Source organism: Cyanistes caeruleus, chromosome 8 (assembly GCF_971803275.1).
Source record: "Cyanistes caeruleus chromosome 8, bCyaCae1.hap1.1, whole genome shotgun sequence".
NCBI lineage: Eukaryota > Metazoa > Chordata > Aves > Passeriformes > Paridae > Cyanistes > Cyanistes caeruleus.
The window spans coordinates 24,118,927-24,134,372 of NC_141708.1; the positions used below are offsets into that span (position 1 = coordinate 24,118,927).

Consider the following 15,446-nt stretch of genomic DNA (forward strand, 5'->3'; position numbering starts at 1 on the left):
CCAAGGACTGGTATGAAATTACAGCTGAAAAGATTTTAATAAAAGGAAAAATGCTTCCCATACATTTTTTCTTCATTTGCATCTGCTTACAAAACTGCCCACAATAGTTTCATGAAAATTTCATTCTTGAAGAACTTTGAAAATTAGAAGTAGTCTTATGAAGAGTGCCTTTATTTAGAATATACTTTTTTTGTGTGTTCTCTATAAGTGTTACAGGGGTTTTAGCAGCTAAATATGAAATAACTGAAAGGCTAAAGGGGTAAAATACCTTTTCCTTAAAAAGACATTTGATGGGCCTCAAGTGTTACAGTTTATTGGTTGAATGGTCCATCAGTGTTGCATTAGTAGTTACATTTTTTTTGTATCTTTTTTTCTGAGGCCGATAGCCACAAGTTCTTTGGCTGCTTTTGTGCTCAGTCTGCTGCATCTTCCTCTGCTAGACTTAAGTAGACTTAAGTATATTTAGGAAAAACTGACAGCAGACCAGCTTTCCTGGCTCCTCTAGTCCAGTTAGAGACCTGTCAGTCAACATTCCTGCTCTGTTAGATCCTGCATCCTGGTAGGGAAGCTGCAAGGGAAAGAGCAAAGAGGCAATTTGCTAGAAGCACTTCTGGTGGGGAGGGGGAAGAGAGCACCTTCTTGTTGTTTGCAGTGTCTGGCTGGTTTGTTTATCTGACAAGATTCCAGTGGGTGGAATATAACCCATCATATTGTGAGGTGGATTGGTAAAGTTGTGGCAGCTTCACTTTGCCCGTTCCCTGTGCTGCTGCTTTACTGCAGCACCTGTCCTCAAGGGCTGAGGTGTTATTACTCTTCATATTAGTTGTGTCAGTATCCTTAGTGTTTCCATTTCAAAATGGAAAATGCACATTTTAAACTCACATAGAAAACCTCCAGTACCGACAGGATTTAGTATTAATTTTATTATTTTCTGTGCAACCAATTAATCTGGCCTGTTGTTTAAAATCGTCTTTCAGTAAATAAGGATGAATATTTGAAAATTCTAGGAATCAGTAAGTTGAGTCCATGATGTCACCTTGGTGTCAGATGAACATAAGAAGTCCTTTTTGTCAGCAGCTGGGTAAAGCTCTGCAGTGAAAATGTGACAGTGCTGGTGACATCTCTGACTTCTGTCCTGCCGTTTCTGGATCTTCTTTCTTACATATGTACTTGCTACTCGAGTTGCTGCTATTGTCTGCAACAGCAAACCCATAGAGGCATGGCTTAGAGTTTGCACATAAGGACCGTGTACCATTTTTACCATTTGTAAAAGCAGGTGTTTTCAAAAAAGTTGTAGTGGCAAAAAGTTAATAGCAAGAGCCTTCAGCTATGCAGACCTCTGCCATCATCTCCTGAAGGAAAAGTCTCTTCACTGGTAGTGTTCACTCCTTCTTACCTCTGTGAAGTAACTCTGTACGTGGGCAGGTCACACAGCAGGTGCTGTGGGCAGTTTTGTAATTGAAAAACTGTCTAGAGGAGCATTTTTCCTTTTGATTTGCAAATCTCTCAGTAATGCCTTGCTGGCTGGTAGGACCTGTGAGAATAGGTCATGTGAGTTTTACATCTTCCACAGTGGTATCAGTTGGTGTAGTCATCATTTTAAGTAGTCACCTTGAGATTTTATCTCTGCATAGATTAAGAGATTAAAATAATAAAGATTAAATCAGTTGATTAAAAGTGCTATAAAAAGCTCAATAAGTAAGTAAATTACTCAAATGAGTAAAAAAAATTAATTGCAAAACAAAATATGTCAAACAAATGTGCTGCTGTTCAACAGGATATAACTGAAGACTATTGGTTATTTTTCAAAAACAGTTAGTTTATTCTCCTGAAATTTAATCTATTTTAAATTTTAAAAGTTGATTCAGTACATGTATCAGAGGAGTTGGTGCTTTTAGTTTTTCCCCCTTGCCATCAACTCACTTTATACTCTAGGTGGTGTTACTTCTTTTTAAAGACTGCACTATTGACAATAATATTCCAGTAAAGGGATGATGTAACACTTCTTCATTGTCCTTAAAACACCTTGGTAAGTTAAGAACTGCATGAAAGAAAACCACTGACCCAAACTTTTCATAATGCTGTGATATGTACCTCAAATTATGAAATGATTCACAACACAGAAATATTTATGTAGACACCCCTCTTTGCCTGAGTCCTTCACTTAATCTTCTACTAAAACACATTATGAAAGTAGATTATTTTTTTTTTTTGTCAAGACAGCAGGTAAGCAAGTCCAGAACAAATAAGCCTATTTTTATCAAAAACATCCATTACCAATTTATGTAACTATTACTGTAATAATGAAACAACATTCTAATCCTGCAGTGGTATTCTAATAGGAAGAGTGTGGCCACTGTTTTGGTCAAGTTAACTCCTTGATATGTTGAGATATTTAGGACTGAAACAGCTGACTGAAAATCATGAGGGCATTGGAGAAGAGAGCTCCTGTCACTGCATTTCCTGCTGGAATGGTAAGGCTGAAGAGGCCTCAGCATTGTTACTGTGGTCACACAGAGACATCTCATGCTAGCGTGGCATAACAGGGAGGTACTGATGGAAAATGGCTTGTTTCACTTGCCAAGACGAGCAAGTGAACTGGTTAGGCAAACTGATTTCATCATTCTGTTGGGCTGTAATTGCAAATTTAAAGAGAGACTGGAGCCTTGCATGACTGAGCATGGCCTTGGAGAAAGAGCAAACAGTTTTACCTTTGTCTTGTGACCTTTATCCCATAAAATCAGTTTGTGAGTGCTTAAGGAAAAATAATTCCGACCCCTCTGATTATGTGGAGTCTTTGTAAACCACGCTGTTCCCACTGCTCTCAGCTGACATAATAGCAGTGCAGATGCTGGGGATAAGGAAGGTACAAAGTCTGCAAGATGAACATGAAGGCATACTGCCATTAGTCTGCCCCATTTCCATCTTCAGTCAGATCTCATCACAGCCTTTAGACCCCCAAGTCACAGTTTCCTCCTGGGCAGGGGAGGGTGGGGTGGAACAGCAAGTTATGACTAAAGAAGTTTAATTTGCTGCATGTTCCCTTACTTAACATAAAGTTTTATCAAAGTATATCATAAATATACTGCAGTTATGGAGGTCCAAAGGAATAGAGCAGGAAGACAATGCTGCAGTTCTGATCAGCAGAGTTAAGGAATGACTCTTGTTTTAGCTCTTCTGGCTTCTGTGTATAGTTCTTGAGGATCAGATGTTAAATCCATTCTTTTGCTTTCGTAAAACTAATGGACAAGCCAAGGTTGCAGTATCTGTGCTCCAGTACGTGCATATAGGTGTGCAATCATCATCACAAAACTCATGGTATAGGAGATCCAGGCAGCAGAACAAGGTTGCTCAATTACCAGGCATTCACCTTTTCTGAAATCAGTACTGAATTATGCACACAGTTTATACTAAAAGTGTATGAGAGAAGCAGCTATGAAAATCTGTATTAATACAGATTTTGTTCTCATACAGTTCATAACTGAACAGCTTGGGTTTTTTTCAGTTCAGTGATGCTCATATTTTTTATTTGTTCTTTTTCTCATTTGTTTAGCATGTGATCTTTCCCATCAAGAAGTATTTTCTTGATGTCAAAATATCTGATAAAGAGGTGCTGGTCATTGTTCAATATTTTACTTTTGAAAAAGAAGCTGCAATCTACAAAGGGGGCAGAGGTGACTCCATTTGCTCTGTTTTTTGTAAGTAGGAATGGCTAACATGGTCTTAATCTCTCTCTTAGTGTATGTAGTGCCTCTCAAAATGTGAGGCTAATAAAATATTTATAAAGCCTCCGATGGAATGAGCCATGTAAGTGCAAGATAATTCTATTAATTAGGGATCTCTCAATCTCAAAAACACTAAACTGGGGAGGGGGATTATCTGAATACAAACTGCACAGCTTGAGTCTTTTAATTTTTTGCTAAATAAAACAACCTTTGATATTGAAAGGAGCTGTAGAGAATTGAACTGTCTACACCCATATCCAGATAAACAAAAATCACACTCCCAAAAGACAGAAAAGAGCTCAATACTCCCCTGTATCCCCATGAAAAAGACCATTTGTTTTGAATATTGATTGCAGATGAGTTTTTAATATACTGAGTATGGCTGCTGGTGGATAGGGCAAAGTGTGCATAATCACTCTTGGCCGTAAAAAAAAAAAATAAAGATAGAGAAACCACCTATTTGAGGTTGTCATTTTCTATGTTTAAAGTGTATCCTTGGGTAGTGTTGTCCTGTACTTCTGTACCTGAGCTTTCTGGCAGCCAATGGTGGATGGGGATCTGAAGTAGAGGCCTTTGCATAGGAGGGGAGACAGGCTTATGGTTGGGCTTACTCACAGAGCTTGCTCAGGGTTTAGAGTAATAAAGGCTCTATCAATGTATAAAAGCAAATGGCTCTTGCTGATGTGCAGGTCTTATGAGTGAGCTATCAAATTTAGGTTTAGTAGCAGTGTACCTGTGCACTGAGTAACACACAGAGACCAGCTTTGTCTCCCCTTGGTTATGCTCTGTCAAGGGTGTCTGACCAGGAATCCTATTTACATTCTTAAGAGAGGTGATTAGTTTTCATTTGGGAGCTGAACGCCCTTTGCCCCACATGCAGGAGCACAGTAATTCTGCTCCCAGGTTGTTTAAGTTGAAGGGCATTAAATCTCTGCCAGTTCTCTCTGCCCTTTCTCTGATCCGGTCCCATTCTTCCCTTCTCCCCTCTTTGTCCCCCTTCTGCACAATAGTGCATTTCCATTACACATGACTGCAGACTTGTCTGGATGAGCATTAAGAGGGACAACAGATAGTCTGAATTGTCTGGCAGAATCTGCCAAAGCACCTGGCCACCAAATCCCATCTCAAGGGTCAGAGTGAGATACACAGCAAGAGTTAGAAAAGTCCTGTAGGCACGGAGAAGTGGGTCAGCTCCTTCACCAGCCAATATCAATCGGGTTAGCTCCAAAGGAATTGTGTTTTCTGCATTATAGTTTTGAGCATACTTATTTTTTTATATAAATTTTGATAGCTACTTTTCTGTTTTACTTATTAAATTTTTAGATTCTAACAAACATATGAGAATTTTAATTTCCATTGTTGTCAAGAAAGGCTTGAAAACCCGCATGCTTGCAGCTGAAAATAGCAAGCAGGTCATGTGACCTTCAGGGTCATACACAGGCATTTCAAATGCCACCACCTGTAATGAAATTCATGTCATGCAGAGTACCTGGCTCATCATTTGGAAGAGTTGGACTGGGTTTTACAAACCTCAAAACTCTGGACCTTCTGGAAAGTTTTGAGAGCATTCAGATGAACCTATAGTCTAAACTTGGCTGAAGTCTCAGGATTACCTCAAGAGTAAATATGTACAGTATCAGAACACTAAAAATCTGTGTTTCCTTTGGGTACCTTTCTTTGTATGCATTATGTTTTATGTAGAATAATGAGGAATATTAATAAAATATATTTATCTGGTTTGAAATAATTGAAAGTACAGGTTTGCTTTTTAAAATGGAGCGTGTTGTGATGCAGGAGGAGTATTTATGCTGTGAGCTTAACTGTGTCATCCTCTTATATTGATGATACAGCTCCACCTTTGGGAGAAGTTTCACAGTGCGTTTAATCCAAAGCTGCTGCTGAGAGCAGAGTCCTGATACCTTCCCAGGCCTACCTTTTGTTTGCTGCCACTTTCTTTGAGTCAGGTCTGATGACTGTGTGGTCAAAGAAGGGATCTCAGTGTGAGCGATGACTGAAAGTCAGCATTTGGGAAGTTAGATCACAGTCAGAGCAGTCAGAACAGCAAGCGTGGTGTGAGGTGCTGAAAGTGCTGGAAGTACATGTTTGGGCAAAGAAGCTCACAGAGACAGCCTGCCATAAGACTAAGCATTCCCAACAAAGTGTATATTAAGATTTAGGTCAGCTTCAGACTAGTGTAGGTACGCAAGAAGGATGTGCTGTAATACGTGCCCGTTCCCGTGGGCTCTTGCAGGGCCCCTCTGGAGTGGTTCACACTGCTGCTGTCTCCTCTGCTAGTGCTAAGGTTCAAGGACCTGCTCTGCCTGCCTTCCTGGAGGGCCACTGCAGCTCAAATTGTTAGTGTAGAATGGGGGTACTTTACCAGGAAGGCAGGCATGTGTCCTCCTGTGCGGTGCAGGGCAGCAGGCAGAAGGCACAGAGAGGCAGGAGCCTGCTAGGGCTGGCAGCCCCAGTGCTTGGGGAAGAGCAGCCCAGACTTTCAGTCCTGCAGGAGAACAGCTGCCTCCTGGATTCACTTCTCCCAGCTGGTGGACCAGAACGTTTGCCAAGCATGCAGCTTTGCCACATGGTGTGTAGGAAGGGGTTAATTTCAGAGCGAAGAAAAAGCTACCTACATCTCTCTGTGTTTTCTTTTTCTGTGCTCTGAAAAGCTCCCTGTGTTGCCAGTGTTTTGTGTCGCTGATGTAAAATTCCCAGACTCGTTGATTAGTGAAGCTAGACAGTAGACAGGGTCCAAGTGGCTAACCATGTGAGAAATTCAGTTACTGTAGGCTACTGTTAATTAACCTAGAATCTACAACATGGCATAATGTCTGTGTGATAAGTTATATTATCTTCAGCAGTTCAATTAAATCAAGGAGTGAGACACAGAGCAGACGTAACTCGACAAAACAAACAGACAACTTGAGTCAGCCTTCATAATTTGCTGCGACATCACGTAAATAAATGCAATAACTTGTTTAGCATAGTTAAGCAGTTTGCTGCTCAAATACTTATTTGCATGACATCTCATTTTGAATAGGTTAAGTTGTGGCAAATTAGGTCTGTGCCTTCAGTCTGATGTATTCCACAGAAAAGACGAAAAAAGCCCTCTACCAGAGATGTCATTTGTAAATTGAAATTCAGCATTTGTTTTCTATAGCAGCAAACTGGAACATATGGATTTTGTGTTTAAATGACTCACTTTCCATACCATTGCTGTCACGTTAGCATTTCTTGGTGTGAGATAATATTAAACCTCTGTAATTGTTCTTAATTTTGACTGATATTCTTGTGTTGCTTACTAGACTGTTCTGTCTAAGGTATACAAGTGTACAAATGGGTTGCAGAACTTTGTATTTAGAGAGGATAAGGCCATTGTTTGTTCTTGCCAATGTGGGTAATTGGTTTCAGTCTCCAAAATCATATTGAGTCTTGGGTTGCAGAAAGTGGTTTCCACCCACTTTGATGTTGGTGAGATGACTGAGAGTGCTCAATTGTGCTTTAGTATCCTTCTAAATAATAGGAGCTTTATTATATACCTATTTTTAATTCATATGGGTTTGAAATCATATGTGAAATGAAGTTTCTATTTTTATGCCCGTTGCAGATTTTTTAATGTATATCAAGACTTTCTGATCACTGTTTGATTGGAAGGGAGTAACAATTTCAAGTGGTGGCTGTATTTTGAAATGTTGGGACCAAAAGTTGCCCCATGTCAGCTGTTACATGTAATTCTAAATGCAATTGTTGTCACCCTCGCTCCAGGAAGTGAGCAGTGAACCATGGAATGGACACACAGACAGTTGCAGTGGAATCTGGTGAACTTGGGTCTTACTGTACCGGCATCCCCTGCCTGTATGTCCGTACAAATTTACAAAGATGGTAAATAGAGCATTTAAACCTGAGGTGGTCATGAGCAGCAGTAGATGTTCCCATCTTCCCTGGAATCCAGCCCAAATGTCAGCAGTCCTCAGAAAAGGGCTTTGCTGTTAGAGTTCACTCATCTTGGAGATAGTAAAATGGAGAAAAAAGTCTTTTGCTGTTGTCTCTATTGCTCTACACCAGACTGTTAATTGAAGAGCTACATAGAACAAAAGATTCTGACTCTGAAACTCAGACTCTCCCCTTAGAACATCACCTGGTGATTCCTGCAGTAATGGTATGCTCTCATGCATCAAGTATTTCTTTGATTTCTGTGATTCCTGTTCCACTCAGGCTAAGGGAATATTAGATTTGGGGTGTTATAAATGATTAGATGGAAAATTGTCTAAATTTTTTCAATTATCGAAATTGTCATGTTTTGCTAATAGTCTTCCAAAAAGCAAATGATACTGAAAGCAATCTGGTAAATAACTCTTTCATTCAGTTCATTGGCTTTGTTCATTTTTGCTTCAGATTTTATTCATACAAATCCTCTCCACTTGCTGAAAACATGATTGCTTGCAAGCATTGGTGCTGTTAGGTGGCCCTTCACTAGCAGCTTTGAAGATACACCAGGACGTGTCGTAACCAGATCTGGTTCATTGTCCCTTTTTTCTAAACCAGCTACTAATGAGGTGGATTTTTTTTCCCCTTGTTTACAAGAGGCACAATTTCAGAAGAGACTCTTCAGACACTGCCTTGCTTCTTCAAAATGCTGCCAATAATTTCAGCTGAAGAGGACAGAGCCATGCATGGAAAATGCTTCACAACAAAGCTGATGGATGGATCTGGCATAAGCTTTGTTTTGTACTTCTGTTCTTGGATCGAGAACTGAGAATATCTCTTTAATTTCCTGTTCGATGAATACAGTAGATGTAATATTCTTCTCAGGCAGGCTTTTTGTTGTGAGGATGTGAATGACATTGGGGCTTTTTGCTCCACATACAGTGTTTAAGTTGTCAATAAATAAAAATCACAGTAGGCATTAGGAATGTTTTCTTACGTAACTGAGGGAAGGAATTGCACCTGCCTTCAGGCTTTGGTTCATGCTGGATCTTCTGTTTGTTTTCCACAAAAGTAGCCTTGGCCTTTGTAATACAAAAAAGAAAAACTGGAGGAGAACCTGAGTTTAAAATTATTTAGAAAGTCAGAAAGCTGTGAGAAATATGTCCCAGACAGAACTGTGTGTGACATTGCAGGAAGTTTCCTCTCGAGTCCAGTTTTTATGTCATCCCATAAACTACTCAAATCCACTCCACAGAGGCAGGACACACTGGTATTCTGACTTCTTCCTGTGTTTTGTTTGGAGTTTTTTAGTCTATGATGGAACTAACTGAATTGCTTATCTTGCCCAGTGAGTTTATAAACAAGTTTTAGTTAGGCAGTTGCATTTAAAAAGTCAGGATTTCAGTATCCCCTCTGTATTTAAGTGGGTTCTGACAGTGTCCTTCAGGGTCAGTCCTGATGCAGTGAAATAACTTGCTGGAGGGTTGCAGAACAAACAGTTAAAACCAAGTCATTGGGGTCACCCCTGCTTTGGCACAGACAATTGGAAGGAGCCTTTTCCTCCCCTGGAAAGTGGAAGTTTAATACATGTTGAAATTTAATCTAAGGAAAAAAAAATGCTGTTTTTCGATGGTGTTATGGTAAGTAGAAATTACCCTCATGTGGTGCCAAACTGAAAGTTAGCCTATGGATGAGGGTGTGCCCAGCTTTTTATCTGTTAGCCTGTATCTATGGAAATTATTCTCATTCAGGTATAGTGTCTGTTTCTCAATGGGGAAATTTCATTTAGTAGAAGATGTCGGCTTTAGTAGAAGATGGGTGTAGCTGGCAAGCAGCAACACTGGTGAAAGTAAATATAATGTAGCTCTTTGGGCTTTTGATTAATGAATGTCAATTCATTTTCCTTCCCACAAGGAGGGAAGAGTTGCTAAAAACTGTTTCACATACAGAATTGCGTATCTTTCAGTGAATTCTTCTTTATGTTGTTTCTGTGTGGAAGGGGTTTTCGTTTTTTTTCCCTTCTGAGAGATGTGACCTAAGTCCTGTCAGTACAGTAGGTATTCAGTATGGTGTAATTTGTTCACCAGCTCATGTGCCTCTCTTGCCTTCTGGAAATAGTGTATTTGATATTAGCAGAGCTTACGTGTGCTATTGTAGAGGAGTTTGAAGCAACTTCTCTTACCCCTGCAGATCAAAGTGGCCTGTGGAAGGAGCAGTATTCACTGAGAGATTTGGTGTCAGGCAGTCACTTCTCTTGAGGTTTAAGTGAAGCATTCAAAAAGGCTTCCTTTTCCCTTTTACTTGGAAGATTCATAACCCAAACTGCTGGCTCTGTTTGTGGGTTTGTTTTTTGTTTTTCTTACAGGAAGCCTTAAAATATGGCTTTTACATGTACTTACATGGATTCTTGCCTTAAATCTGTGTACACAATCGTTTTACTCCTCCAACAAGTAGACAGTCAGCCATCAAAGAGATGAAATTCTGAAATGCAGCCTAGGTACAGCTCTCACTGGTTGGTAGTGGGAGCTGTACCCATGTTGATAGAGCTTTGCACAATGCCTGTCTGCTTTTTCAAATTCTGCTATTGTTTTGAAAATCCATGCCCTGCATGTCAGTCATCTCTTGTTAAAACAAGGCCTCTGACCAAGAGCATTCATTGAATAAGAATTATTTAATGTAACATGATCCAAAAGCTCACAGACTGGGAACTCCTGAAAACCTGGCATGGGAGGATTTTTTTTTCCCCCTTCATTTGTCATGAAGTTAATATATGCAGCTACTCAGGCATGAGGGGATGAAGGGAGAAAAAATAGGTTGTGAACATTATAGTTCCTCCAGATGCTTAGAAATGAGCAGTCACGTTTTCCCAAGTTATGCAACTGATTTAAAAGTAATGATATATTTTAAAAATTATGCCCCTGAGATTTGTGCCTCCTGGATAAAACACTCATATCATTTTCATACTTTTCTCAGCAATTCCAAGAATTATAAAACTGCTACTTAAAAAACCCCAACAATTCCTAAATACTCTCTCTTCTTGTTGTTTCTGGAGTTTTCACTGAAACATCTACCATCACCCAGAGAATTTAGTAGCAATATTGCTGATGTAAATTGAAATTCTTCTTTCCTGTTCCATCCCTCTGCTCCAGCTAAAATGCTGGAATACTTTGGCAATGTAGACAGTGAGGGATGATAGTGTGAACAATGGTATTAGGTAAGTTTACCAATTGCTTCTAAAAACAGGACTTCTGGTTGTTCAGTATAAAGGCAGAAGTTAATGTGCTAGGTCAAAAAAATAATCCATTTCCCATGCAAATTTCAAAATCCAGATTTTGTTTTTCCCTCTCAAAATCCTGCCACCCTCTTCAGGAGATGTAGGGTTCCACTCTGAAATGTCTGCATTCCTTCTGTGCATGTAAAGGTATTTTCAGTTAAGAAATAACCCTCCATTTTTCATGATCCTGAAGCTGATCACCCTAATTGCTCATGGTGATGTCACGAGCAGCAGAAGCCAAGGCTCCTAGAAAGGATTGGTATAGTGAGTGTGCTTCTCCCTGTCCCTGACATTTTCTGAGTCTGTCACATTTGCCACATTGGCCAGCAGCAAAGATTGAAATCTTGATTATTGGAAGGTGCTGTGCTGGCATGTCCCAGCAGTGGGGCATATGCACACTTCAAAGACATTGAACCTGAAACTAAAATTTCCCTTAATTTGGGCTCAGACAGTTTTGATTTCCAAGTAGAATCCATTATGATTTGCAGGTGGGAGAGGTGGTGTTGTGGAAGAAAGAGTTTAGGGAGCTCTGGTATTTCAGCTACAGCTTGTCTCTAACTAATGAAGTCATGTCAGAAAACAGTGTAAGTATTAATAAGAACATAGTAGGATTTTCTGCATCCACTGTGCAGTTTAAAGTCTTGCTTTTGAATTACATGCCACACTTTGCAGTAATATGATGTAGAAAGGGATATCTCAGCCCTTGTGTATGTTATTTACCATGTTGCTTTGCCTTCCCTTTCCAGCACTTACAGAACCCAGCAAACTTCCATAATGCAGCAACAGAGCTCCTGGACTGGTGTGGAGACCCCAGAGCCTTCCAGAGGCCGTTTGAGCAGAGCCTGATGGGTTGTTTGACGGTATGTCCATCCTACTGTGACAGTGGCTCCAGTTGTGTTTTATACTGTGTTCACTCTCCTGTGGCCAAGGGAGCTTGATTTTCAGAATCTGCATTTTTAGGGAATTTTTGTCATTTTACCTTAAATACATAAAGCCAGATCCTAAGACCTGTTTATGACTCCATTGCTTAGCAGGAAGCAAAAATGCAATAACAAGAAGTTAGAGCATAAGAGGGCTAAATATTTTTGGTTAGATTAATTTCAGATGCACAGGCTATTTGTTATACACATACAGTTTGAAATTGCTAGGTGAACCATGTTCTTACAGAGTAATGAACTTTCCAGGTATTTGTTTTCCCTTGGCATTTTTGGTAGGGCTGAAAGACTGCTTGCCTTTTATTCTGAGTATGCTGTGCTTCCAGCCAAACAGTGTTTCTGACATGCCTGTTCAGCTTACTTTGTTACATGTATTGACTGCAGGTCTAATCCTGAATTACTAATTCCAACAGTTCTGTTGATTTCAGTGCTTTTCTTACCATTCACTGTTCATTAAGACCACTGTAGTTCCTAAGGAGACCTCATTATAATACATTAAAATACATATTTGTCTGTGCATTTTTTCTTTGGAGAATTTTATTTTCCAGCAGCAGCAGTCCAGAACTGTTATGTGGAGTCAAGAAGGTAGATGAATTAAATTCTGACTGAGCAGGAGGGTTAAACGCCTCACTGCAATTTGCCAAGCAAGTTGATAGTAAATAGTCTAAATAAATAGTCACAAAAGAAACAGAAATTCTGAAATTATTAATGAAGAGACTGTCCTTTTATTTGTTGTGGGGCAGAAGTGCATGGATTATTTCATGCACTGTGTAGCTGGTATATATAAAACAGACATTAAGACTGAGATTTAGTTGCCAGAATTCCAAATGTTAAGGAATGGCTCCATCTTAGTGTGCTCCAGTGTATAGCATCCCTCAGATTTGTATGTCAAAAAGTTAGAATAAATCCAATTATAACAGGAGATGCATATAAACTTCCAGTTAGAGAAAAAATAAAATAAAGTATGTTAAATTTGAAAAGTCCAAAGATAGAATATTTAACAATTCTGTTTGAAGTAAAAGTTATTGGTAGCATCAATTATGAAAAAATGCACATAATGTCCAATGTGACCACAACTATATTTTATTTATACTTTTTTAAAACTTTGTTAGCATTTTTCAGGGTAGCTTTTGGGAAAGGAGTCATTCACCTCAAGTGTGATTGGGCAGTCTGTGCACAGTATTTCTCTGCAGCCCCTGTTAGAACATTGTGAGTCTGACCTGTGACTTCCTTGCTGTTTAAATCTTTCCTTTCTGCATGAGCAGATCTTCAGCCCTGCCCAAGTGGAGGGTCAAAATAAGGTCTGACTGCTAGTGATTCATTCTCCTCACAGAGTGTACAGAAAGTGGGCAGGAAATGTTCCATGAAAACTGGTGAGGTAAAACACAATACATGGTTTTCAGTATGTTGAAATGAAAATACTGTTTTTCTTCTGACGAGAATGAAAGAAAAAAGAACAACCTTACTATCTAGGTGCTGTTAATATTTGAGCCACATGTGTTGCTTTGCTTCATACTTCTCCCTGAAATCTGAACAGGGTGGCATGTCCCCCTTTCCCAAGCTTGTTGTGGGAGAACTCTCTGCAGTGTAGGACTGACTGGCAGCAGCATCTTTATCACATGTTGTAATCTCATTATATTCCTGACAAGGAAATAACACAGGAACTTAACCAGGTGGCTTGTTCTGTGTTTGATAGATACACAGGATTTGCAGAATGCCTATAAACTGCAATGAATATGTTTCTTGTTCTTAATTTTAAAATCCCTCTAAGAAAGATATTCTTTAATTTCTCACTGTGCACATCCCTCTTCCTCTTCCTGCTTCCCATTAAACAGACTTAACAGCCTGGTTGTATCCCAAGAGGTTTGTACTTCCTGTATCTTCTTAATGCATTAGCAATACAGTGGGCAAGGTCTCTTCTTTTTTTATTTTTCTCCTTACATTTTTTTTTTCTATTTGAGCTTACTCATACATAATTTCTGTCTAATTAATATGTTCTGATTCATAATTTAGCAAACGTGGATTTTGAGACTTGTCATTTCCTTACAGGAAAAGAGGTTTATCTACTTTTATTTAACAAACATTGATAGAACTTCAGTCTGTTTTCAGAGAAATTATTCAGAAAGTTGCAAATAAGTGAAAGCTAGCTGAAATACTGGAATATCATGAGTAAATTTAACATCAGTTTGCATAGCTGCAAATGTTCTGTACTATCAGGAGCCTATTTTTCTTAATGCTAACAAGGTTTACCAGTGTCCTTCTTTGTGAGGATTAGGCTAAAAGAAAAATGAAAAATCAGTATGAAAGTCTATTCAACCACTGGAACAGGATTAGTGTTTTATTTTGCCAGCCTTTAAAATGACCTTCAAAATCAAATTCCCTTAAAATTTCCATATTTTTGGATATATATTTTAAAGCAAGTAATCCTCAAATGTACATCATTACAACATTTGAGCTGTGTGGTTCTTTAAGGCATTTAATTTGGAAATTCTACAAATATTAAAAATGCTTGCTTGCTCATAAAGCTTCCCCTCTGTAGTATTGAATTATTTTTTTTTTTAATTTCTTTTTATTTTTATGACATTCTCTTCTGTTAACTCTGACCAGGGAAAAAGTGGTATGCTAAACTGTTCTGGAACCATCAAGGGATACGAAATGACCATGTCCTCTGAGCAGTATCATGATATACACTAATCCAAACTGAAATTTATTAGGATGTCATGAATGCAGAAGGGCATGATCTCTCAGAAATGTGCAAACCATTCACTGACACACTGCAAACTTGAAATGCAGCAGATGTACTGACAGCATCAAAACAGATCTGTTGTGGTATGAATAGCCAGCTTAATAGATTATCACAGATAGGTATAACAGATTCTTTGTATCATTTAAGTCTTATGTATAGGCTTTTGCAAAAATTAACCAATTAGCTTTAATCCTATTAATAACAGACAAATATGCCCACAATCTGGAAATATGGCTTTAATTTAAGAAGTGTTTCTTAGAAATAGTTCTGTTTACCAATTTTGTGTTGGGACTGTGAGTAATGTCTGGTAACTTTTTAACCACCTGAATGTTTTTTTTCCTGCTGTCTTAGAATAGGTGCAGAAGAATGATTTTAGAAATACTCTGCCTGGGCAATAGCAGAAGAGCTTCCAGCTTCATTTCTGGAATTATTTGCTTTGATAATAATATACAGAATATATAAATATATATATAGAGAATAGGCTGTTGTGGAGGGTTTTCTTAAATTATAACACCAGCACTTAGAGAAATCTTGGTGGCTTGAAAATTTCATGAGTTTGCTGGACAGCAATTGTTGAACAACAACATGTGTAACATGTTTCCTTGGTGGTTTTGGGGTTTTTTTTGAGATTAATCTGTGCACAGTATACATACTGGCTATTTGCAATAGATAATTTTTCCATATCAGCAGTACTTTATAATCCTGGAGTTACATATGCTACTGTGGGCTCCAGTATGCACATTGTATGCAGCATAATAGGAATGTTTTTCTTATCTCAAGAGGAAACTCCGGATTTGATGCAACAGCTAAATTTTGCCAGAGAGGTACCTAATAAGGTA

The 15,446-nt window shown here is 38.8% G+C and overlaps 1 protein-coding gene across 19 annotated transcripts in view; it reads left to right on the plus strand.

The window, feature by feature from the left end:
• ZMIZ1 (zinc finger MIZ-type containing 1) overlaps positions 1-15,446 on the plus strand; it is a 341,851-nt gene that overhangs the window by 190,065 nt on the left and 136,340 nt on the right. For all 19 annotated transcript variants that reach the window (XM_086899623.1, XM_086899610.1, XM_086899616.1 and 16 more), the window contains one exon: positions 11,673-11,786. In XM_086899623.1, the coding sequence (XP_086755749.1) occupies positions 11,673-11,786 (114 nt within the window). The remainder of the gene's footprint in view (positions 1-11,672; positions 11,787-15,446) is intronic.